The 26,738-nt window shown below is 41.6% G+C and overlaps 2 protein-coding genes across 2 annotated transcripts; one reads left to right on the forward strand and one right to left on the reverse strand.

The window, feature by feature from the left end:
- Positions 1-1,261: 1,261 nt before the first annotated feature.
- On the forward strand, positions 1,262-8,013 carry LOC306740120 (protein zyg-11 homolog). Its single transcript, XM_079222229.1, has 13 exons — positions 1,262-1,383; positions 1,746-2,545; positions 2,720-2,860; positions 3,690-3,866; positions 4,099-4,163; positions 4,430-4,529; positions 4,781-4,831; positions 5,268-5,429; positions 5,530-5,577; positions 6,084-6,284; positions 6,378-6,430; positions 6,811-6,908; positions 7,471-8,013. The coding sequence occupies exons 1-13, from the start codon at positions 1,311-1,313 to the stop codon at positions 7,629-7,631; spliced, it is 2,130 nt and encodes a 709-aa protein (XP_079078355.1). The 5' UTR covers positions 1,262-1,310; the 3' UTR covers positions 7,632-8,013.
- Positions 8,014-17,223: 9,210 nt separating this feature from the next.
- On the reverse strand, positions 17,224-23,430 carry LOC306747374 (leucine-rich repeat-containing protein 52-like; the record flags this gene model as incomplete). Its single annotated transcript, XM_079230430.1, has 2 exons — positions 17,224-17,552; positions 22,782-23,430. 2 exons carry the CDS (start codon positions 23,428-23,430, stop codon positions 17,224-17,226), a joined length of 978 nt encoding a protein of 325 aa, XP_079086556.1.
- Positions 23,431-26,738: the final 3,308 nt, after the last annotated feature.

Genomic DNA, 26,738 nt, shown 5'->3' on the forward strand with positions numbered 1-26,738 from the left:
CAAATGTAGTGGAGTAATGAACAATATTTGCGTCTGAGATGCAGGTTAGTGAAGTAACAGTTTAAAGTTGCAAAATGTAACTCATGTAGGTGTGACAAGTTGGAAAATATGCACTGGACATGTGTTTAAAAGACTAAGATTGTATTGTTTCTTACTTGTTCATTCCGTTCCCTATAGTGCAATTTAAGATATAATCGTGTATAGATAGAACTGTGATCTACATAGTGGTCTTGCTCTTGAGTTTGAGATCGATTGCTTTAGTCTTCGCCCACATACCTCGAGGGAAGCCGTGATCTTTTTCATCATTGCAGAATAGACTACAAGTAACATAACTTTTACTTAAGTACAGTAAATGTACTTTGACATCGACATTCTCCCACTGCATGTATTAATGAGAAAGGATACAATAGATAGTTAAAAGTCGAGTAAATTGAGAATAAACTAAAGATCATTAGGATAAACAAACAAGCTAGCTACGAGCCCTCGATGACGTCATGCGTATTGACCAATAGGAGGCGGTTGTCTTGTGACAGCCGTTACCTTTTGGCACTCTAATCACACCGGACGGTCTGCAATCAAAACAGAGGATTTCCTAACTGTTACTTTGATTCACAGGGAAGAAATTCATTAAGAGAATGAGCTTTTTTAATTGAAAAATATTTCTGAACTACGTTTTGTAGTTTTTATTAATTTCCCCGACGACGTTTATTTTTCAACTATGGTGAGTTTGACCTCGTCCCCTTCTGTAAAATGTTGACACTAATTTTATGTCTGAATTGTGTGTTAATGCGTTGTATAAACTGTTGTAGGAGCCATTGATTTTGTCCACGGTGCCCTACAGAGAGCGGTTGGATTAGGTGATTTAAATGGGCTTTACTTGTGCGAGTGCTGCGGATAAAATTAGTCTACTGCAGGGTTAGAGATCCTGTGTCACTGTGGATCTGTTGAGCCCCCGAGGAAGACGAGACAACTGTCAGTGCATGTCCTTCACAAATGTACTAAGTGTGAACAACAATAACCTTTAAAACATAATATGGATAGATAATGTACACCCTGTACAACACTGAATTATAAATCACACACCCAAATTGATTTCCAATATATAATGTAATGTTTTTTTTCACTAATTCGTCTGACCTAACCCTTTAAAATCACTGAACTTGTGTTATATACCTACATATTATCATTACCCGATAGTAAGACTTTTAGAAATATCTGCTAATGTGTTGCAGGATGCCCTGTGCGACCTCTGCTTGGCTCAGGTGTGCCGCAGCCTGGACACTCTGTGCAGCAGGCGAGCAGACGGCTCCATGTGCCTCAGCTGGGCCCAAATGTTCCCACAGGAGATGGCAGACCAGTTACTGCTTGAGATGGCAACTAAAGGTAGGTCAGGAGGACAGAAAAAGGCTCCTACATCATCAATATCACCAACTAAGGGCAACTGCAGCTACCAAAGGATGGTAGCTCTGTAGCAAGTTGTAGAAAGGAGACCAATAATCTCACACCATGACAAATGTTTCTTACTTCTGACCTTCAGTTATAATTCTTCATGTACACTACTTCCCAAGCAAAGAATAATTAGTGGGAGAAGAGCAGTATTCTTCTCCGTTCACATACATGATGTATTTGTTTACAGTGTAAGCTACTATGGCAGGCTGAAATACTGCAAAAAGTTTATTATGTAAACCTCAATGTCGCTAAACTGATGCTACTTTTCCCTACACCCTTCCTCTTCTCCCAACAAGGCATACTGAATGATACAACCGTTGGAATTTTCCAAAACTGCAAAGAGCTCCGCTTGCGCCGAGCCTCCATCCGATGCTGTCCAGTGTCTGCAGAAGCTTTCCGCCTGGCCCTCTGCCCTCACCGGCTCCAGGAATTAGATGCTTCCTGGGTTCCTGGCGGCCTCACTGCTGCAAACATCGTCTCAGGCCTGGCCTCCAACCCTGAGTGCAGATCCAGCCTACAGAGGTTGTACCTCACTGGGCTACATGTGGACTGGGAGTCTCTGGAGGAAGACGAACAGACCTGTGTTGGATTTAGCTCCCTGCATGGCTTGCGAATGCTCAACCTTGCCAACACAGACCTGACTGATGATGTTCTTGAGGATATCTGCACTCTCCCTCAGCTGGAGAGTCTGGACATCTCCTGCAGTGCTGTCTCAAAGCTTACCGCACTCCTAGATTGCAAAAACACGCTGAGATCTTTGATCACCCACCGGCTGCAGCAGCTGGATATGTCGCCGGTCAGGTTGCTGTTTGTCGTCAGCCAACTTCACGCTATCAGGCATTTAGACTTTTCAGAGGACCATTTTGCTGTGGATGATAGTGACGGGAGAGACATGGATGAGACAGTGCGGCAGCTTTTGGATGGGAGTCCACAGGTCCTCCCTTCTCTTGTTTCTCTAGATATCTCTGGAAGGAGGAGAATCACTGAAGCAGCAATCCGATCGTTTGTGGAGGCCAGAGGTGGACTGGTCTTCTTGGGTCTGCTAGCCACCGGCACTAGCTCCTGCGACATCCTGTCTTCACAGAAAAACCTAAAAGTAAAGAGCAAACAGCAGGCACAGAGTTGACATCATACTATGAGATGTCAGAGAATGTTATGGGCAGACATGAGCTTGACTCTTGGATACGTTCCTCATTTGTCTTTGACTTGAGGCTTCGTTGCCCGCTGCATTTCCTGTCTCTGACCATGCTGATCTTCTGTGTATGTTTAGGTAACTGGAGAAGCTAATGAGAACCAGGTGTGTGAGGCACTGAGAAGGTACAGAGACCGCGAGTGTTTCATACGAGAGGCACTCGTTCATCTTTACAATCTCACGACTGACATTGACAAACCACGGAGCGATATGCTAAAGGTACTATGATAGCCTTGTGTTTGAACAAAAGCTTCAAAGGATAGTTATATTTGTTGCAGTGCAGGTCTTGTTATGATCTTTTGGACATCATGTTTATGGATTGTAATTACATTGTTCTCTCAAAGTAATTGCTAAAACATCCATCATTTAGAACGGAATATCTAAGCCATTTTATTTCAAGGTCGCTAATGTCGACAGGAAAACGTGGCACGTAAAAGACGCCAGACTGTAAACTGTGATTGATGTCTAGAAAACCATTTGGGTAATCGTTGTACTGCTCACCTTTTTTGTTTTTCTCATCGACGCAAGTTAGGTTAACCTGGGGGGATTGCTAAACCTGAATGATGCTGTTCCTTGTCCCAAAGGACTTTTTAGAATAGGAACGATGGCCAAAACCACAATAATAGGACCCAGGTTGTAAGAAACTATTTCATTATACTTAAATAATTGCCTTTATAGAATAATATTTTATTCTAGTGTTGCACAATATCTACACTCATTCTCTGCAGGATGAGATGCTATATTTCACTAGTTAATAATTTATTTAAAAAGGGAACTGTCATAGAGATCAATATTTAAAACATAAATGTACTAAGAGCAAGGAAACTCACTTTTACACTCAGACAAACTATTGTGGCCAGTAGAGAGCCCAGAGTTCTGCTGCCGGAAGTGCAATGGGCTCAAACCTGAACTCATTCCCATATCAATAGATTCTGAACCAAGACAGGCTCCTCCCACACCCTGTCCCACCATTGTCCTCTACTGATAGGTAGTTGCTTCTTTCGCTGAAGTCCATGTGCTTTTGAAATAAACCTCTTGTTTGCTGTAGCTGGTGTTGAAGGGGATGCAGAACCACCCCACCTCCCTACACATCCACCTGGTGGCCACAGCGTGCGTGTTCAACCTCACCACTCGGGACCTGGCAGAGGCCATGCCCGTCAGCCTGCTCAGCTCCACTGTCACCCAGCTGCTGTACGCCATGAAGACCTACCCCAATCACCGACAGGTCAGGGGACAGAGCTCAATGTTTCAGATTACAGATCCATAACGATATGAGATATGATGTAGTTACACAACAGCAAAATGTGGCACGAAATGGCTGTTGCTACCAGCTGGCGTGTCATTCATCAGATTCTGACCTAATATTTGCTGCATTTTTCACCATCGGACAGTAATTGTAGTTTCTTCATATAACACACACACATACAAAATGCATATAATATTTTCCATCTCTGCAGGTGCAAAAGAACTGTCTGATGGCGCTCTGCAGTGACCACATCCTTCAGGGTGTGCCCTTTGACAAGTTAGTTAATTTCTCGCTGTTATAAAATGATGTATTGGCCCACAGTAATGCGGTAGGCAACAAAATCAGTGCACTCATAGAATAGCACTGCACTGTTTTTCCACCAAATTGTGATCCAGCTAAAATATATTTTCTCTTGAAATGTTTGTGCCAAAAGAAATACGGTAGTTCCTCTAGATGACCTGAACACCAAGGCCTCTCTATGCACCACTGGTATATTTGTGCAATACTGTGTTGCTTATATCTATAATGTGATCATGGTTCAGGTATTTAGCCGCCACACTGGTGATTAACTGGCTGTGCAGCCACGAGGATCCTACCCTTCAGAGGATGGCTGTGGCTGTCATCTCCATTCTGTTGGCCAAGGTCAAGACACTGCTCACTTACTGTGCATTAGTCTGTTGCAGGAAAGTAGTATGGCACCTGTTAGTCCCACCTGTTAAGAGCCCTGTGTGTCAGTCACCTCCTGTACCTCTGTGACAACATAGTTTCAACGGTCAGGTTTATGCTTTTATTTAGTCACGTTAACAATGTGTTAAGTATTAAATTTGTTCTAGTTTGACATTTGGAAAAATATGTAGAGCAGAAAGAATCTCATCTATTTGTATTATTTGCAGTTGTCCACAGAGGAGACCGCTCAGCTCGGCAAGGACGTCTATATCATGAAGGTACATTAATACTCTCAGGGTAATTAGATTCAAACTTACACAACTTCCATGGCTTAGCACTAGATATGCATGAGTATATTTCTAGCTCTCTCTCTCTCTCTCTCAGCCACTACATTTTCCATTACTTACCCTGCATATACACTTATTTACTCACTGTCACCTCATTGCTCCATGCACTCGTCCTTCATGATTTACTGTTCTGTACTTCATTATTCAGTTATATCTCTATTTCTCTGTCTGTGCAATCAAGCTCTCTAAGCTTCAGTTGTTTTTGCTTATTGCACAGCACTGTAACAGCTGAACTCAATACTTTCCTGTACATCTACATTTTTATTTAAAAAAGTTTATATATAATGTATAGTGTTACATGTCTCCTTGTCCCTCTCTATCATTCCCCTCTATCATGTTTTCACCACTCATTTGCTCTGTCTCACAGCAGCTGCTGGCTATTGTGCAGCAGAAAGCCATGGCGGGAGTGGTGGACTCCACTATGAAGTTTGCCCTGAGTGCTCTGTGGAACCTGACAGATGAGATGCCCACTGCTGCTCTCAATTTTCTCGAGTGCCAGGGCCTGGAGCTGTACGAGGAGGTTCTTGAGGTAGAAGAGCCCCAGAAATACACTGATAGACACATTAGTATAGAAATGCCCCCACACACAGACAAACATCATCTCATGCTCTCCCTTTTTTGTGTTGCAGTCCTACCACACTGAACCTTCCATTCAGCAGAAAGTTCTTGGCCTTCTGGTGGGTTTAGTATGTGTTTATGTTGTGTTATTAGTTCAGAATGTTTTTGTTTTTTCATATGTGCCATACATACTGCATTCCTTTGGTTTTTATAGCTTGTTCAAACTAAACATATGTCATGGATGTAATCAACTATACAAGCGCTTTGCACATATCACCAATGCTAATCTTATTAACAATAAGACACACAACCACGACCTGCAACATAATCCATACAGCACATTCACCTCTTTCTCTAGAACCCGACACACACACATTAGTCGCTGTACAACTTCTCACCCAACACATTAATAACTTAATAATGTTGAATGACTATGGCTGGACAAAGTGAGCCATTAAAATACATGTTTAGCAACAATTTCCTGTGACCAGTATTTGTTTTAAAGATTTTTGCAGAGAACCCCATATTGTAAAGGCTTTCAGGGGGTGTCAAGTGTCTCTTAAGGGATTTCGGGTCCTCTGAAGCCCCTCGTATTACTGCTATAATTTCTCTCTCTGTGTTGCAGAACAACATAGCAGAGGTAGATGTGTTACAGGCGAACCTTATGGAGGAGGACCTACTGGAGCACATCCTCAGCCTGCTGCAGGACTCCCAGGTGAAGCAGGGGGTCCGTTACTTTGCAGGGGGGACTCTGGCACAGCTCGTCTCCAGACCAGAGGCGTGGACCCTGGACGACGAGCTCCGCAGCACCATACTGAAACAACTGGTGTGTGTGAGAGGCAAAACGTTTTGGATGCTGGTCTGCATTGAACACAAATCCAGCTTTGGCTCATTTCAAAGTGTCTTTCTTCCTTTGCAGCATGCATCCATAATGACATGGACCCAAATCGAGAAAGAAATGGTCTCTTATAGGTGAGAGAAACGCAAACTAGAAAGCATTTTAGAAGTAGCATAATGTTGTATGCATTAAGCCATTCTATTCATCAACAAACAGGTTCCATAAAACTTTATTAGAATTGTTTGAATATAATTGTTGTCGCTGATTTAGGGAATATGATGATTCATTGGATATGTGCTGAGGTGTCAGGGATTAGTTAGTAAGTAAGTAAGTAAGTAAGTAAATAAATCATGGATTTAAAAAATGTATTGAAAACTTACATCCCATTGGTATCATTGAGGGCAAAGAAAAAAATGGTCAGGTTAATTAAAAAGGAAAAAGATATGTTCAGAATTACACAAAGCTCGGGATTCGCACTCTCAGTGTACTGTCTCCTTCTGTTTTCACATTTCAGATCGTTCCGTCCATTTTGCCCTTTGCTTCAGACTTGGCAGCCCTCGGGAGTGCAGCTGTGGGCAGTCTGGGCCATACATCTGGTCTGCATTCAAAACAGTAAGAAGCACAACAGACTACTGTGATATTAGGGAGTGGGAGCACATGTGAGGTTTTGTAGGGCTCAGCATGTTTAGATTAATTTGTCAAACACATCTGCTAATGTATTAAAGTACTAGAGCTGCAATGATTAGTTGATTAATCAATAAGTCAGTCTACAGAAAATGAATCAGAAACTATTTCTGCACAAAAAAGTCAAAACTGAATATCTTTGGGTTTTGGACTGTTGGTCCAGCAAAACAAGACATTTCAAGAGGTCACCTTGTAAGTTACTGGGATGGACATTTTTTTAAAAATATTTTCTGACATTTTAGAATAAACAACAGAAACAATCTGCAGATTAATCAACACAAATAATCATTGTTTGCAGCCCTCTCCGTTTTGATGTAAAATAGAGCTGATTGTCATTCTTTCATCGGTACATTTGCCACAAATAATATACCTTATGGCATATTAAATAGATTCATGGAAACTTTGCCAGTGTATTAATGATCAAGTTATGGTGGACTATCACTGTAAGCTTCCATTTCCCTCCTGGTCTTATCACATCTCTATCTTCCAGCTTCACATTACAGCAGCATGATGGAGAAGGACGGCGTGACTGTACTTCTGAGGGCTTTGGCTGCAGATCCAGACACACACAGCGACGTTAAAGGACGGTCAGACAGCATCTTGCGTGTAGTTGAGCAACACCAGAGTCACTCGGGCTCCTTCAACAAATAGATGGAAATCTGAAACTCTTGACAAACGTGCAAAGAAGTTGATTTGTTTTGTTTTGTTTATTGTTGGCTGAGAGTAAAATCTGCTAAATGTGAGGTTGCAGATTCAGTATTAAGGTACCGGCAGTTCACATCAATCAGCTTAAACTTAAAGTGTAATGGAATAAATGAAGTGCTGTATAGTTTATATGGAGAGTGTACTCTTTGGTTATATAAAGTTCTTTCAGGAGCTACCTTTTAAACAGTTGATAAATCCTTTAAAAACAAGTTTACAGACAGGATATTAAGTCATAATATTTCATATGTTCTGAAGTCAAATTGCTGTTCAGTATGAAAAGGTATGACCGTAATAAAATGTTCTAAATAAACTGAAGTTATAAAGTAAAGCTTGTGTTGTAAGTCATGCATGTAACAAACAGCGCTCACTAGAGGGTGCTTTGGTACTGTAGCTTAAGGGCGGTTTTGATCTGTTCATGTAAAATATTCAGTCATCAGATGTTTAGATTCAAGATAATACAGAAGTAGCAAGATACCAAAGCAACCCAAATCTGCTATATTTACCTTTTCTGTGCTGAGCAAAGTGCTCTCCCTCTCTCCTCCTCTGGTATCCTAGATGCTAAATTCATTATATTGTATGTAATACATGCTGGAAGAAAAAAAACTGCTCGTGGGCATCTAGTCTATTCTAAGTTGGCCTATTAATACATTCTTTTGAAAAGTCGATTAACAACCTCTCTCATTAATATTTGAGTTGTACCACCGTGTTCAACTTTTAGTGTCAAAGCCACTTAATTCACATTTGTAAATCCCCTGGAGAATTTAAAGGATTTCAGAAATAAAATATGACTTTGGGTGCTTGTGATTCAGCCGAGTTCGTCATCTCCTTGCCAGTGGAAGGATGTATGTTTAAAAAGGAGCTGCATAAACTGATCCAGGGCCATCACTTAACTACCGGTCCTGTAGAGTCAAAGGTCAAGCACCCTGTAGTGAACATGGTGTGATGTTACCGTGAAAAGTTCAAGGCAAGAGAGTTGTGGGAAAATGCCACTCAACTACAGTGTGCATGGTGACTTTGCATCGGTGTCGGGTGGACACATGGAAAACATGGCACGTGAGATGGTAAGGCGAACAGACGAGCCAAAGGGTAGTAGTGGTGTGCATTTCCTTAATCAAGTCTTAAGCTTGTGGCTGAAAGATTCCCATTAATATTCAAGAGACAGATGAGACAAGCAGGTAGAGAGACTATCATATAAACAGGAGGAAAAACAGGAAAGAACTTTGATCATTTCAACACTCAGAGGTTATGTGCCAAAGTGTCTGGACCATGAGCAGCGACTTGCTGGAGCCACTGGTCACTAGCAACTGCTCCAACCCAGAAATAGCTCAGCAAGTAAACCCATCTGTAAAACCACATGTTTTTACACCATTTGTATGAATTAAAACAACAAGATACCATGCTTGTACATATGTAGTTGAATCAAACAGCAGGTTAGCTTCGTTTAAGACTAAACGAGGGGAATGGCTCGCCTGGCTCTGCTCAAAGGTAGCAAATTCCACCTAACATCTTTTAGTTTTGATTTTAAAAGAGACTCTATGAAGTCACTCACAACCCCTTTACAAGGGTGAATAGCTTTAACTTGTTTTGTCTATGCGGCAATGTCAATATGGGGACCTGGACAATATTGAACCTGAACCAGTAAAAGGAATATAAATCAGTTTATAGAATTGTAGTTAAACCGGCCTTGATACAAAATCTGAAATTGTCAGAACTTTTTAAAGCATCCAAACATGAGACTGAGCTGAGGCCACTAGTGGAGGGGAAACTACACCGAGGAGTGATACTGTTTACTCACCTCAGGTTCAACACAGAAACCCTCAAAGCAAAACTAGTGCGATCTACATTTGTGTCCCCTGCACAGCACACACCACAGGTGCCTAGCCTTCCAACAAGAGACGCTGCTTGAGTGAAAGAAAGGCAACTAATACACAAATTCACAACCCAGTTGGTTTGACAACAATAGCACAATGATGACTTGAGGAGCAAAACAGCAGCAGGTGAACCTACAAAGGGAAAACTGGGATTAACAAGGCTCACCATGCTGCATACTAAAATAACATTTTTTAATATTGTGACCAATTTACAACTTCTGTATGTGGACATTAACACATGGGGTAATCGAAAAAGGTAGGGAGGATAAAAATGGGGTTCGAACACACTATACAAAGCCACACATTCAAAAGCCGGTCATGTGTGCAGTATCAAAAGGCTGACTTGTGCATGTGACGTGATCACTTTAATTACATACCTGCAACGCCAAACACTAGCAGTCAGGACGAGCCAAAAGAGTAATGAGCATAGGCCAACTGATGCTTTCTGTATTCTGATCCTTCGGTAATGCGGGAGGATCCAGGCCTTGGGCTGTGTTCACCAACACCACATAATGTAATGACATTGTATTAACTTGCATTAAGGGATCGTTCTTCACCACATACAAATTAAACAAAGGAGAAATAAAGAATTAGGCGAGGTTTAGATGTGCTGATAGACAGATTACCGTATGTTACCCGAGAATAAAGCCAAACTAGCTGTTTCCCTGTGTTTCTTGTCCACTGGCTGTAGCTTCATATTTACTGTACAATCTTCATCCAATTAAGCCTTCTAGGCAAGAAGGCAAATACACACATTTCCAATAATGTCAAACTATTCCATTAACTGAACAGGCCATGGAAAAGAGGTAGATATAGAGTTCATATGTCTATAGGGAAATTGACAGTTGCAAAAATAGGATTCATGGCCAAAAATATCTCCAGACGAGATTAAGCATGGGAGGGATAAAGAGACAGATGCTGGCGATAAAAGGAACAAAGTGAGCCAAAGGAAATTATAGACGATTTCATACTCCAGGATAGTTTGTGCAAAAATACCTCAGACCAATTCACAGATTCCCTGTCTCAGTTTGAAATATCATTGTGCTGTTTTTGAGTTGGAGCTTAGTGTGAGTAAGCATCTTGTTATCTCACTTTTGCAGCCAGCTCTATTGGATTAACATAATTGTGAACTAGTCTGGGCACCCAGAATACACAAATGTACAATGCAACACATCTCCAGCTGTGAGTGTGTAAATTGATGTGCAAGTTCACTTGTTGGGCTGAGTTTGCAGTGCATTTGTGTATTTGTGCAGCTACACTTGTGAGTTAACAAGGCCCTGGTGTAGACCATGAGGCTGCCATACAGATCTTGCTTACACCAACACTACACATAAAGATACTCTATTCACTTGCATTAGTGGAGCACTCTTCACCACGTACGGATTGAATAAAGGCAAAATTAAAAATAGTGTGCTGAGTTGCTGATAGACAGATTTAAGTTTGTAGTGCATTTGTGTATTTGTGCCCCTACGCCTGTGAGTCAACAATGTCTCAGTGTAGACTATGAGACCGCCATACACATATTTGATTTGGATGCTAATTAGACACCCATTAACCATCTAAACACCCATAGAGCAAAAGAGGGTAAAAGAACATTTAAAGAGTAGAAGAAGAGGTCAAACAACAAGACAAAGCCAAAAAAAAAACTTCTCCAGGCAGAACTGACGCACAAAAGGACGCACCATCTCCTCTCAAATGACCTTTTATTGCTGGGTAAGGATACAGAGTTGGCAGGCCCCTGAGCCTGTGTGCAGATATGTAACAGCAGTATAGGACCATCCCTCTCTCTGCCTAGTGGAGTCAGGAGCTTACTCTTCACCATCAATCAATAGCCACTTTCACAGAGGAGGGTTAAGCAGAGCTTGTTAATAGCAAGTCCAATAGAAAACATAAAGCATGTAACATACAATGAACACAATAACTTCATTAAGTTGAAATAAATCAAGCTGAGAAATATTTTCTGACAATAACGTGATGTGAGAATAATTGAGAAAGTGAGAGAAAAGAAACTGAAGGAAACTCTGATAAAGTCACTTTTGGCCTGTAAAGAAGAACAGGCATCTCTTTAATTCTGTCTGTCTTTGTGTGCTTCAGTGTGGGCAAAATGTGAGATCACAAATAATTAAAGCAAACAAAAAATACAAAACAGGAGGACTCATTATACACTGTATGTTTACAATTGTAAGCATAGGAAATGTATTTAACTTAATATAAGTTGCAGCAGTTCCTTTATGATTTACCTTGGGAGGTTTGATTGTCTGACTGCAATTTGATGCTGTCATCCATATGTGGCAGTGATTAATGATCACATTTTCTTGAAATGACAAACACAGGCACCCACTTTCCAGTATCTGGAAATATATCCAGTGTTTCTAGCTTTGGTGTCATTAATACCACTGCTCCGTGACTAAAGGCTTTTCTTCCTATTTTTGGGTGTGCCTGGGTGTGAGTGAGTGTGTTTGTAAGCAGATGTGTCAGAGGGCTAATACAGTCGGTTAGAGCCGCTCTTACTTTATGTCACATCTCCCATCTGTGGACATTTTACAATGGCCTGTTTGCCTTCAGCTCAGTAGCTGCACACAATGGTACAAACAACCACAGGCAGGAAACATGCCTGCAGGAGCACCTGCATCCAATAGCTGTTTGCATTTCTGTCTATTCACTGAACTGGCTCGCAGTCACAGCTGTGCTATTGATGTGACCATAACCAGCTGAGTGTATTTCTGTCCTGAAGCACATCCAGACCACTACCTCAGCCGTGCTTGTGAATGATGGGAAAACAAAGCATCCATTCTCAAGCATAACAATATCCCGATTAGTACCACTGTATTTCAGTTGTAAGCAATAATTTAACATGTTGGGAAAAGATCGTATTCCCTTTATGGCCAAGAGTTAGATGAGTTTGTATGCTGAAACTAGAGCCATAGCCTGGTAGCTTAGCTTAACTTGAAGACAGAAGCAGGAGGAAACAGCTAACAGTTGCTCAACTGGAGCCTATGCATTGCATTGTAGGATTGTTAGCACAAAGGGTTTATGCCATGGCTCCACAGTGTGCACACATTTCTACATTCCGAATGTGGATACTCAAACTAAAATGGGGGAGGTTCAATGAGAGTGATATCTGATATAGACCAGCGGAGGCTCAAGGAAGACAATACTCCCGGCCAAGAAATAGTCTGGCACAAATGCCCTTAAATAACCGCAATTTGTTGTCTTAACATTTCGTTTTTTGCATGGATTAAACAAAGATAATTAGTAAGCTTGGTGTGGGTAGGTTGATTTTTTATCTTTGGACAGAGTAGCTGTTTCCCCTGTTTTCAGTCATTATGCTAAGCTAAGCTAATAAGCTGCATAACAATGCAACAACAATGGAACAAAAAAGTGTGGCATGTATACTAGTTTGTGCAAACAATCCCATCATGCAATGCTCTGCATTTTATTGATGCACATTTTTTTTTTTACAGTTGGGCAACGGTTAGCTGTTTCCTCCTGCTTCAAGTCTTTATGCTAAACTAAGCTAACAGGCTATTTGCTGTAACATGAAAGTTGTATAACACTTCTTATCTCAGTCTTATCAAAAAGGTTAATAAGCATATTTCCCAAAACAGCTAACTCTTTAAAATACTAAACTTGATGGTTTTGATGATGTGGGAAGATGCTGTTCCGGTGAGTGAGAGTAATGTGGCGCTAGAGAGAACAGAGCACTTCTTTTGAGCTTTTACACAGACATTGTACTCAGAGGTGATTTGTGTTGGAGTCGAATGTGGAGGCAGAACTGATGCTTTTGTCTCTGTGTGTCTGAGCACATACATACATGTGCCTAAATAAGGTATTGGTTTGTAGTGTGGGGGTGTAAAAAGTGCAGAATAGTAAGATAATCCGTTTAGCATATTATTGAAGCTCAGCATCTTCTGCTGCTGTACAGTACCTCCAAGTGCCCATATAGAGCACAAACTGTCAATATTGAGAGTTCTCAGTGCCAGGTGTTTGCCGCCTTGTGTGCAGAACACATGAACAGCAACTATGTACATGTTTATTACTTGTCATTCCATCTGTCCCACTGTGCTGACATGTTTTAGGGCAACCAGCTATCCTATTTCCAGGCCGCACCCTTGCCTGTGGCATCACATGGCCTAATCAGCGTGCTTAGCAGAATGTAATACACCATACACAACTAACCCATATATGCTTGTATCATATGCAGATATAGATAAGCATTTACTACACCAACCTCAATAGACGTAGACAGTATGCAATGCATTCTATATATAGTGAAGGTGCCCATGCAAATATTACACACTAGCCATGAGAGCATCTCAGCATACTATTTTAGTAGCAACTTACAGGTACAGCACATGGGTCACTATCTTGCGTTGACACTTTTGGCATCCAGTTACGTACGTCATGCCAGTAAGTATGTTTAGGTTGGTGCATGCATAGTTATGCATACTGCCATGAGTCAAGCTCACTCCCTTATATGACGAGGGAGTGCGAGACAGACATACACACACGATTAGCTCCTCTCTGTCTTATATTAGTGGTGTTGTAATTTAAAAAAGATTACACCTATTCCAAGACTGCTTTTTTCTAACACCACAGTTTCACAAACTGCAAAAGGGGAAAACTCCACAATTTACATTTTTCACAGCAAACATTTTTACTTTTCATTGCAGGAACAGCACAAGTATAATTACTACTTTTCGTGACCAGGGCCCTGGAACCTTGACACCTAAATGAAATGCAGCCATCATTCATTATTAATTACACCTGTGCTTTTCACAGTATGATAAGTCAAACAGAAAACCCTTGAAAAAGGGTCTATAATGGTCAAAGTGGAAAACAAACTTTTCACCACCACTGACACTCAATAACCAGTATCTGTATACTGTGTGGGGTGCTGCTGATGTACTGTTTGTTATTTAGAGAAACCAATAACTTTGTATGTGTAGTTCATTTTGGAAGAATCCCAACAGTATGCTCACACAGACACCAGTAAATGCGTGAAGAAAGGTTTCTCAGTAGTATTGCAGATCACATTACAGTAAGACAACAGATTGTGTGCAACCACTCTATCTTCACCACATTTTATAATAAGTAAAAGTCGCATAATGCCACAATAATAGGTGTTTTGTCATTGTAGGAAAAGCACAGGTGATACTCGTAACATTACCGATGGCCCTGTTTTATTCAAGTGTCACAGTAAGCCATGATAGTGTGACAGTGAAACCGGGCATTCAAAATAACCGGAAATTGAAGCAACTAAATTTAATTTAGCCATCATTAATTTTATTAGCTACACATGTGCTTTTCTTTCTTCCCTGCTGGCGCAGCTGCAAGATAATACTATCATTACAGTAAATAGGACTTGCTGACATCCATCGTACATCACACCTTCATATTAATATTGCCTTTCATCCATCATCTGTAACCGCTTATGCTTACAGGGTCGCGAGGAGCTGAAGCCAATCACAGTGGACATTGGGCAAGAAGCAGGGTACAGCTTGGTCAGGTCGCCAGTCAATCACGAGGTGGACACATAGAGACAGACAACATTTTCATTCACATTCACATCTAGGGGCAACCAACAAGTGACCTGCATTTCTTTGGACTGTGGGAGGAAGCCGGAGGACCAGGAGAAAACAGGGAGAACATGCAAACTCCACTCAGAATGGCCCAAACCAGCCGGCCTGTTTGAGAACCCTTTCGCTGTGAGGCAACAGTGCTAACCGCTGCACCACCGTACTGTTATAATAAAACTTGTACAAAGTAAAATCTGCATTATATATAAACGAGGGGGAAAAACAGCTAGTCCAATATTGTGAGAAGATGCCCTTCCTCTCAGATCCCTCAAAAGTTAAATGTTGCTCTTAAAACAAGTATAACAATTATTCTGAGTCACAACTTATTGTACAGATAAAATAAACGCACAGAGAACGGCACATTGGAGCAGCTACCTAATGGTTTCTCTAGTTCACCGATGTTTTTTTTTTTTCTGCTCCTTCCTATGTTTGTAACAGTCAATGTCAGTGGCAGTGAAGTAGTACAGCTGCAAAGTAAGCCAAAATATGGAAGTGGTCATTCTGGGCTAAGTTTGTGACCTAGGACCATAGACTGTTGACCAAGTATATTGCAAAATAAAGCAGGTGTTGATATTTACAATTGTGGGCTGAAATGATTCGGGTCCCTGTTTCTCCTGACAGCAGTCGGTCTTATTGCTCTGAAACTGTAAATTAATTAAACACCAGGTTTCGAGTAAAGTCCTGGTAAATTCACTCATTTTAAAGTGTAATTAAAAAGTCTAACTCACTTACAAAAAAAGTAGGAGTGTGGATGTTTTTAATTAAAGAATGACTCTCAGAAACTTCAAACTTTGTATCTTTTGTAGGAAAATCCTGTTTCCTTTAATGAGTTGAATTAGCTTGTACACACCTCATAAGGCTTTTTGGTGCATCAACTGTGCATGCAGAAACAAATAGGACACTGCACTCAAACCTGACAAAAAGAGGCTGAAGTACAAATCAATTATTACATTCTCCTGTTTACTTGCCATCCAGCAAGGCCCACTGCCAAACCAGACCTGAGCAGTTGGCACATGCTGGCTCTCAACATCACAAACCTTCAACACAAATGCCTTTGAGTGTGTTTGTTTCTGGGCTAATAGATGAGGTGGACTATCCGTACACAACCACACATCACCGGACCAAAGATGGACACGCTCACATCTGCAGAAGCTCAGTAAAACGTGCAGCTACATGTTACACTAGTGTAACATTTATTAATCTACTCTGACATAAATGTATTGTATTAATGAGTAGAATTACCACATCACTTTAAATTGTACATAGTATCTGTAAAGCGGAGTCTGCTTGTTGCCATTGTGGAGGTCAACTGGTGATTTTTTTTTTCTGTGAAAACAAAGCTATTTAAGTAGGGTCTCGAAATGTATTGTTATATTGACTAGTCCAGGGGCAACAATCCAATTGTTCACATTATAGGTACAAACAAATTGCATCATATGACAAGCTTGTTTCTCCTCTGTTGGTTTCTGGTTGAACCCAGGTGGTGGTGAAAAGAATAGCGGGACATGTTGGGAAACACTCTTATTTGCTGTCTTGCCTAGTTAGATGAGAAGATGAATCAAGTGGTATCAATCGTCTCATCTAACCCTTGGCTACAAAGTGAATAATAAAATTCCCTAAAATGTGAAAATATTTTTTGTGAACATTGATACTGTTATACAAGCCAAAATGAGTTGATAACCAGCTAAAACATTATGTAATTGTCAAATCAGCGAGCGGCTTTGTAGAGACCCAGCCTAACTGATATGGGCTCCCCCGTCACCCCGTATGACCACATCCCAGTCAAGTATTACAAAGTACAAACCATATAAACTAGTCAGACATTTGCATATACAGTCAGTAATATCCTAAATGCAAGTGGGCCTCCACAATGGCAGCCAGAAGGTATGTTACATCACCTGAAAGCCCACAACACATGAGAGGTATGACATTCCACATCTCTGTTGATTCCTCTTTTCTCTCTCAGAGCCAGCTGAGCCTGTTGGACAGACTCAGTTGGACTGCAGTGTAATTAGACTTCATGACAGTCCTGGAATTTGACAGGAGGCACTGTGGGAATCCGTGATGCGCAGAGGGGGATTCAATATTTTAGACAGTTTGTGACATTTTCAAATTCCCGTTGCCATGGTCACTCCTGGCTCGCGAGGTATGCCCCGTCTCACTGGATTCGTCCTCGTCGTCCACATTAAGCTGTTCATCTTTCTTCTTGATGTAGCGCTCATAGAGCACCATAATAACGCCCATCACCCAGGCCGACACGGTGCCGGCTGCAAAGATGACAAAGCCGATGACGACAAAGAACAGGTAGTCCCAGGAGCCCAGAGTCTGGTGACATAACGTCCGTAGCTGGATGCCCACCTCACCCAGACGACGGCCCTGCATATCAGCCGGTGAGCCGCACACCGTCTGGCCCTCATCTGTCACACAGGCACACATCAAGAAGAAATGATTAAGGACTAATCATAGCTCAAAAGAAAGCATTCATATATTTGGTAAGGAAATACAATGTAATAATTGTAACACTGAAGTGCACTGGAGACAAATATGCATTTTCTACCATATATAACAATTCCAGCCATAAATAGGTCAGCTGTCCTGGAGTGGCATCATCAGACTACTGCGTCATCTTGATCTGGACTGCATGTGCAGGGTTTGCATTACATCATGACATTAATCCAGGACAGTGGAATTTGTGATACACATGATTGCCCTTCGACAGTAACAAGTAAATCTGCATCTGGTCTTTTTCTATAAAATAGTGCTTTTATTTTGTAAAGCAAGAACCACATGCGGACATAATTCATGTTAATGTCCCTGAAAAGTTGGCTTAAAAAGAAGTTGAGGGGGGGGGGGGACACCTATAGGTATTAATTATTAAGACTTTCAAGGGAAATAACTGAAACAGTTTTAACTTTGAAGGAAGATAATGTGTCCAAGGTGTACGCCGTCAGAGTAGGAAGCTGATTGAGAAATATATTTTCAGGGCTTTTCAAGTGCATTTAACTGCTGCTCTCCTTTGAGAATACCAAGTATAATTTTACTTACATATTCAATATAATTATCATTACATTTAGCTGACGCTTTTATCCAAAGCGACTTACATTTTTGCTCTATACACCGTAGACACAGGTACGGGGAGCAATTTGAGTTTAAGTGTCTTGCTCAAAGACACATCGTAGTGGACTAGCGGAGCGAGGGCTCGAACCACCGATTCTCTGGTTGCAAGACGGGCATGCTAACCACTGAGCTACAGTCGGACCGCATCAGAAATCTTTATTATCATCGGAAGGATCCTTTAATATTGTGAGAGCCATATTCATGCACAAAAAAACTTAGCAAGGAAAATATGCATACATTAAACAGCCGCCTGATAAATAATTCATATATTACTTATATCATTTTGCAAAACATTTGTAAATGACAGCAAACTGAGCTAAAGATATGGCACATTCAGGTTCACACAGCTAAGAGACGTTAATGCAGACAACTGTACTAGCATAACAACTTTATCAGAAAACTACCCAGCTTCATGCGGACTAGAGTTGGTGCAGAATTGAATTATGAATTATTCAAACTCCTTTCTCCCCTACAGGATTAGAGAGTGACTTGGGCTTTTGTGTCTGCCTGAAACGACAGATAATAAGGTTTCTCATCATCAGGCACCGCGTATACAACAAAATTCCTTACTGAAATCCACAAATCCTAATAAAATGTTGAGTTCCTTCTCTTTCAAATTCTAAAAAGGCCTATCAGTCAAGTACGTCACATGATGGATGTTGAGCTCTGCAGCAGTTGACGAGAGGCATTTTTCAGAAAACAATCCTGAAGCCTGGCTCAGTGTTTGGTTACCGTGAGCAGAAACACGGCACAACACAACAGTGTTGCCATCTCTATACGACCACTGTTTTTAATTGGCTTCTGGTTTTTCAAAGCTTTTGTGCAAGAGAGAAGTCCCACTGGGGGAGATCAAAAGACTTGCACAGGGAACAGTTTTCTGAAACTTTTTTGAAATAATTTGGGCATACATGTAGAACTGATGAATACATGAACATTTGTAGGATCTGCTTTGACTCTCTGTACGCTGCAATATATGTTGGGAACCATGACAGAATACTTGTTTATACTTATTGTATTACATAGTTAGAATCTTTCACAAATAATTCAGCAATAATGTTTTAGATGTGTGTTGGTTTTCTCACCTTCTGAGAGTCTGATGCTAATGGCATATTCATGCATTACATTTGACTAATTTCTTGTTTTGTGCTACAACATGATCTCAAAAACACACACAATCAATGCACAACATTGCGATTTATCAATACTCTTTGCCAACTATTTTAACAACTGTGTATGATTTTAGCTCACTTTGTATCCATTAGTTTCTTCGCTAACAATTTCACCTGTTTGTCTATTAATTTGCGTATAGTTACACTTGCTTATCTAATAATTCCTTGTCTTAACTAATCACTTTAACCGTTTACCGTTTCAACCAAACCATTTATCAAATACTTTATTGTATTCCGAAAACATTTTGGGCAGTTTTGCCCTTATTTGAAAGTGTAGCGACAGAGACTGGAAATGAGGAAAAAAAGAGAACTATGAAATGCAACTAAGGTCCCAAAGCTGGAATCAAACCCGAATCGACTATGAGGGCCTTCTTAACCAACTCTTTCACTTGTTTATCCATTCATTTGATTTATCCTCTTTTAGCTAACTGTTTGCTAACTTCGCTGCCACTAGTTTGCATGCACTCTCAAAAGCAACACGTGGTGTTAAGGTGTTGTAACTGACTCAGGCTGGTGGGAGGTGTGATTTGACAGAGGGTGACAGTGATCATGCCGAAGCTTTCAATCAAATCACTTGATAAGTTAATTTAATGGGACAACAAAAATGTACTTTCCCTTAATATTTTATTCATTCAGTGCATGCATCTCGGCTCTTATCCTCAGACAAGCTCTTCTGTGGCTCACAGATCTGAAAAGGAGCGTGCAGCTGAAGAACACGAGGACAGTCAGCCTCTCTAAGCTCCGTCTACCACAGAGAATTCAAAGCGTACTCTGATCCTCTCAAAGGCTGCTTCTGTGCACTGTTCACATAATATGCTGTAACAAAGACACACATGCATGCACACATGCACACTCCCTCCTAACATGTGCACAAACCCCCCTTCACTTGACTTAACTTTCCCATCTTCTATGTCTGCCCTTGCAGAGTCTGCTAATAGTCTCTATGTGTGTGTGTGTGTGTGTGCGTGTGCGTGTGCGTGTGTGTGTGTGTGCACATGTCCTTGTGTGTGCCTGACAGCGAGGGAGGAAACCCTTCTGGCTTCATCCCCTTCTCCCTCCCTCCCCCCAAAGAGACTGACATCAAAGAAGAGGGCTTCCCCTCCCTCCGTCCCCCATCCATACTCTGCTCTATTTCTAGACACTCTCCTTATATAACAACTGAAAGAGTGTTAATCTAGCCAGGAAGGCGAGACAGAGACAGAGGAGAATCTGTTGGTTCCTTCCTGAAGCGTTATCGCTTGCCATGTGTTTCCCTAACCAGAGGAGACAAGTGAGCCGTGTTGGATGAACCAGGTGAGACCCAGACACGAGTTAAGAAGGCATTGGAGACAACGCTCGCAGCAGGAACAGTCGTCTCCAAAATGTTATCCTTCTGTTTTGCGCCTCAAGCACTACACATTTGTATTATTATTATTTTTTTCAGAGACTCGGTTTAAGAGAGAATAAGCTGCTTGTAAATGTAACTCAGGTAGAGAATGTGAGTAGCTCTCCTCTCCCTCGCTGTCAGCTGTCACTGGAAGAGGCTCCATTCCAAATTAAGCGAGACAAAAGGCAGAGAGCAGCAGGAAAATAGGACATCTCTGGCAGGACTCGTTTTGGACTCGGCCTAAGATGCACAGAGGGAGTGTGGTGAACTAAAGTATGTGTGTGTGTGGAAGAGAGAAGCAGGGGATGCCTTTTTAGTAAGCGTGGCGGATGTATTATAGCTATGGTGTTAGAATTATGTCAGGCTTCATGCTCAGTAAGACTCACTATAAATAGCAACTGCCCTTTTGCATAGTGACACATCCACACCAAAGCATGAGCATAATGACTCAAAGTAAGAAAGATGGTTAAATATCAGTCAAATATATCAGCTTGAAAACAAAAAATAGATATTTGACGGTGCAACTATGATCCATTAATCACAACTGCAGGATATCTGGATAAAATATAGATCGATTAGTCATTTCAAGATGTAATACTCTCTTGTTTTCCTTCCAAACTGCAGGATGCAGAGCTGAATTAATGAACACAGTTGCCAGAAGAGAAATCTAATGGCTCCCTGCCTCAGATCCTCTTTCACCCTCTTTGCTATTTGATAGTCTGAATGCTGTCACGCTCCACCGCCGTCACCTGTGCACATCTCATCCCACTGAAAGCTGAGAAAGGGTCAAACTTGGCAGACTTCTCCAAATGTTACATACATGTTATATTCTTATTCTACACATACAACCACATATTTTGCACAACACTATTTACCACAGCTAATCTCATAGAAGTGTGGGTGATGATGGCATGACGTTATCTGTTGCGTGTGCTCAAAAGGTGCAGACGTGCGTTTTTTAGGAACATGATATGAGGGGAATCCAGCATTAAGAGCTCTGTGTGCGCTTGAAAAGATAATCAGCATGGAGGCATTCCTTCTTGGTGTCTAAGGGAGACTTTCACTGCTAAGTTTGTTTTTTTCAACTCATCCCTTTTCTCCTTTTAAGTTTAATTGGCACCACTATTTAATAAAGCACCATTTATTAAGGGTGTGTATAGGCTTCTTAAATGGTTAACACATATTGTACAATGCTTTATAAATATGGTTTAAACCATTAGAAAGAACCACTCCGGTTGATTTTTTCCCATGCTGGAGGAGGATAAACAGCACGGCTGTATTATACCACAGTACCAAACTGTCACCAAAGGGAATCTTGAGGCCCTGTCTCGAAAAGGGCACCTTTGTCAAAATATGGCTTTAAGACCTTAATAAATTCAGTTTTGCTCTTGTTTGCTTCATATTCTGAAAGTAAAAGGTGTAATTAAATTACCACACAACCAACATTATATGAGTGAGAGGCCTTTGGTCGTAGAGGTTAGAGGCCCTTGGCTTTTTGCCCGAGCACAACAGGCACATTGTCTCACAATGTTCCAACCCAAAAGTTTGTATTTTTAATGGCTCATAACTGATATATAGTGCATTAGTAAATGATTTATCAATCATTTATAACCATTGATTACAACTTATGAACCCTTATAGGATGCATTGTCAGAGGGTGCATTACATTTGATCTGCTTGATCAGTTGTTTGTTTTCTCTTGCATTTCTATGTTCTCATATCACACACTTAGTGCTAAGTCCTACAGCTGCATGAAGGTGATACACGTTGTTTATATTTTAACGGGATACAGGCCAATCATTGAAAGCAGCCACCAGGCTTTATTTTACCGGCTTTATTTTACCGGGCATTATAATAAGTAAAACTGGAGCAGCAGTCGTGATTGGCTCTCTGGGAGCTATCCACTTGATATATAAGGAAAAAGCAACAGTAAAAGATCGTGCTGTGATTATGTATCCAATATGACATTGGAATACAGAATGTATAACTGAAACCTTGGAACTTGAAGCCCTCCAGGTGGACCCACAGACACAGGTCCTCGTTGTCGCACTCGCAGCTCCACGGGTTCCCGCTGAGCCCCACCGAGCGCAGGGCGGGCAGCGCGAGCAGGGAGGTGATGTTTACGACCGTCAGGTTGTTCCGACTCACATCCAGCACCTGGAGGGCTGCGTTTTCTACAAAAGCGTCCTGGTGAATCTCCGAGAGCCCCGGGTTGTCGGTCATCCTCAGCATCACCAGGCTCGCCAAGGGCCCGAACGTCCTGTCCTCGATCCGGATCAAGGTGTTGAAGGAGAGGTCCAGGTAGGCCAGCTTCTTTAGATTCCCAAACGTGGACTCGGATATCTCCGTCAGGGAATTGTTGCTGCAGTCCAGGTACACCAGATCGGAAAGGTAGTTGAGCGCAAGTGGCGGCAGCTCCACGATGCGGTTGTTGGAGATGATGAGCTGCCGCGTGCCCAGCGGCAAGTTGACCGGGAAGGTGGTCAGGTGCTGCCCAGCGCATTGAACCACCAGCTGGTCATCACACACACACCTGTCCGGGCAGCCCGTGGAGAGCACCGGGGATGAGTTCACCCCCGCGGTGAAGAGGAGCAGAATTATGAGCCGCAAGGGTCGCGCGCTTGACTGCGGGGCAAGACGCATGACACCGCCGACGGCTTCATCCACCCCGTTTGGTGAGAGTCAGACGCGGTCACATTCTTCATTGATACATCCTCACCAAGCTGTTTGTCTCAGAAATAATTTCCACAGAGGTCAAACCTAACGCTTGCCCGTGGCAAAACTCGTGCGCGCAATGTCTCAATTCATCCTGTCGTTGGTTCTGGATCCGGCGCGCACCCACTGGCTGGAACTTGACAACCAGAAGCCTTCATGCTGTTCCAAAGTTTATCTATTTATCGTGCTCCTTCCATCGAAACAAAGCTATTCAGACACTGTAAACGCTCACAACGTCCTCTCATGCTGTGCTGCTTGCAATGGTCACGGTCAGTTGTTCCACTATGTTTGCCTTCCTCTCGCTCTCCGAAACTGAATCCCAATGGGGAGGGGGGCACTAAACTGCGCGCGGGTGGGGGTGCGTTGTGCTGTGATCTCACGCTTTGGAGTGAGATGGAGCAAGAGGGAAGTAAAGTCAAAACATATGGGATGCATGTATATAGGAGCAGTCAAAAAGGTGACATATGACTGTGTGTTGTATTCTCTGTTTGTATGTGCGGTACATTTTATCAGCCTGCCTCTGCCTCAGGTGTGCGTGTGTGTGTGTGTGTGCGTGTGTGTGTGTGTGTGTGTGTGTGTGTGTGTGTGTGTGTGTGTGTGTGTGTGTGTATGTGTATGTGTATGTGTGTGTGTGTGTGTGTGTGTGTGTGTGTGTGTGTGTCAAACCGTACCCACTACACAGCCATCAGATGATGGGACGAGATGGGACAGGGTGGTTTCAGGAAGCAGTTGTTTTCCCCCTCACTTCGGTCTCAGTATGAGTCCTGAATCTATTCTTGGTTCTCTGTGTAGGTGTTGAAGTGCTGAATCAGACTCAGCATGATGGAGGAGGAGGACAGATGTGCCGCTGACAGTCCGTGAAAGAAACTACCCCGAGTCGAGAGTCAACAACACACTGATCACGTTCACTCTTGTTCTGTCTCTCACACAATGAAGTGGAATCTTTCCCCTCTATGTATTCCCTGGTGTCAAAAATAGAGCAGCAGGCCTGTAGGCATGACAATCTAATGCTTTTTCACACTTGCCATCCTGTGGACTGAACTAATCCACACAGCTGTTTTGTGTCAAAGAGATTCAGTGACATTATGAGGACATCTAGTGACGAACACTTGGTAATGTTTTAGTGAGAAGCTGCTGTGCAGCAATCAGCTCAGATATATATTTTTTCTGATGCATGGTTTGCATCTTGTCTGGTAATTACCCAATAACCATGTAGTGGACTATCACATTTACTTTATTATTTTTGAGAACACATAAAGCACCAATTTATTCTGTAGGAAATGGCCCACTCTTATCTCATTCAGTCCAACATTTCTCAAACCCAAAGAACTTTAATCTTTAACGCTAAAGGAGATTACAAAGTTTCCAAAGATATCAAATCTGTTCGGCTAAATTTAGAGGAAATGTGGATAAAGTAGTGCACAAGAGATCTAGATTATTTCTACTCAATGAAATGGTGCCATATAAAACATGGAGTAGGTTTAAATATTTCACGATACAGCTGCATTGAGTAGTTGGGAAAATATGATACTGTCAGACTGCAGAAGAAGATAACAAAAAGCCTCTTCTAGGGAAACAAAAGAGGGGAATTGTATATTATTATCAAAGTACTAACCTATTTAAATACTACTACATAATTAACCAACCAAGATGGCCCTGACGGAAACAACAACTGTAAATGCGGGCAGTAAAACCAGTTCTGGCTGTTTGGCCCTGTTGCACAAAATAATGTCTTTGATGTATAAATGTTTTTCCAGTTAACCATACACTATGTTTTCAAAATGTCTCATAACCTCTGTTTGCCAAAGCATGACCTTCTACTTGTTTGATTCCTGTGCTTCTACATTAGACAGATGGCAACATGTAGAGGCTCGGGATATAATCCCTTGTTTTAGAGCATGTCAGTCTCACCTTTGCAAGACGTTAACCATACATATTTATCTTTATGGTTAATCTGCATTCACGAGACCTGGGCCCTATTTCTCGTACCTGGCTTACTGAGTTAGCGGGCTAATTTTGAGGATAAGATGACGTAGGTCAGGCTTTTCGGGTCTTCGAAGCAAGCAAATCACCATAGCAACACAGCCAAAAACGTAAACCTGCTCCTGGCAGGTTTACTGAAATTCACTGGATAAACTGGCCACTCCCACCGGACAAAAAAGGCAGCTCACTTCCTCATTGATGAAGGAGCGATATTAGTTATATTAGTTTTATAGGGAGAGAGTTCTTCCAGATCGCCAAGATCCGTTCTCACATCAGGATGACTTCCTGTACAAGGCGCTATAGATTCTGCCGGCAAGAAATAATATCATTATTGTAGAAAATGATTAAGGTGATCGTGATAAGAATACAGAGAATCATACACAATTTCTTTTCACTGCTTCAATTGATTGAAATTCTGATTATGAATAATACATACATACTGATCTGCCCATACACATATTCAAACTCCTAGTTATATAGTAATCTACACATACATGTATATACACATATATAGTACATGATACATACGCGCATATATCCTCATAAGTATATATTTATTCGTATACTACTACTAAAGCCAGACCTATCTTATCCTGAAAATTAGCCGGCTAACTCAGGTACGAGAAATAGGGCCCAGATTAGAATTAACGAGACCGTTTCAGCACGGATCTTCCGTGGAGAAACCAAGTTAGCCTGACGTCAATCATCTCGCTAATTTAAGCTGGATAATAGGACATTTGCTCGACTTTGTTGAGCCAGGTACGAGAAATAGGGCCCTGCTTTGTCAAACAAAGGCAAAACAAAAACACCACAGCTCCAAATTGTTGTTTGAGTGACACAGCAAAATAGAACATAATAGAACATATAACATAACAGCGTAGAAGTGACTCTGGGTCTGCGGAACAAGAAACACCAATGACAGTGCTTTGCATATCTCAACTTGACCTGATATGTGATACAGGAAACTTTGTTCTTTGAAATCCTCTGTCACTTCAAAGCAGGGCGGATTGTTGGCAGCCCTCCATTTAGGTTTACAGGATCAGAGCCCCGGTGTTGTGAACCTGCTCACTGGCACGGCTTACTGCACTTCAAAAAGGGTCATCATTAATGTAATTATACTTGCACCTGTGCCTTTCTTGTAATGCCAAGTCAAAATGTCTGCCATAAAAAAGGCAGTAAAAGTTGACACATGCAGTTGTCAGATAAAGGGGTATAACGTTTCATGCATGGAACAAATCCTCACTTTATATTTG

The sequence above is a fragment of the Taurulus bubalis genome (assembly GCF_910589615.1).
Source record: "Taurulus bubalis genome assembly, chromosome: 1".
Lineage (NCBI taxonomy): Eukaryota > Metazoa > Chordata > Actinopteri > Perciformes > Cottidae > Taurulus > Taurulus bubalis.

What these genes read in the sequence shown, in the direction of transcription:
- LOC306740120 (XM_079222229.1), top strand. Translation starts at nt 1,311, where the DNA reads ATGTGCCTCAGCTGGGCCCAAATGTTCCCACAGGAGATGGCAGACCAG. An exon ending in CACGGAGCGATATGCTAAAG is followed by an intron (nt 2,861 to 3,689) that starts GTACTATGATAG and finishes TGTTTGCTGTAG; the next exon opens with CTGGTGTTGAAGGGGATGCA. An exon ending in CAGGGTGTGCCCTTTGACAA is followed by an intron (nt 4,164 to 4,429) that starts GTTAGTTAATTT and finishes ATCATGGTTCAG; the next exon opens with GTATTTAGCCGCCACACTGG.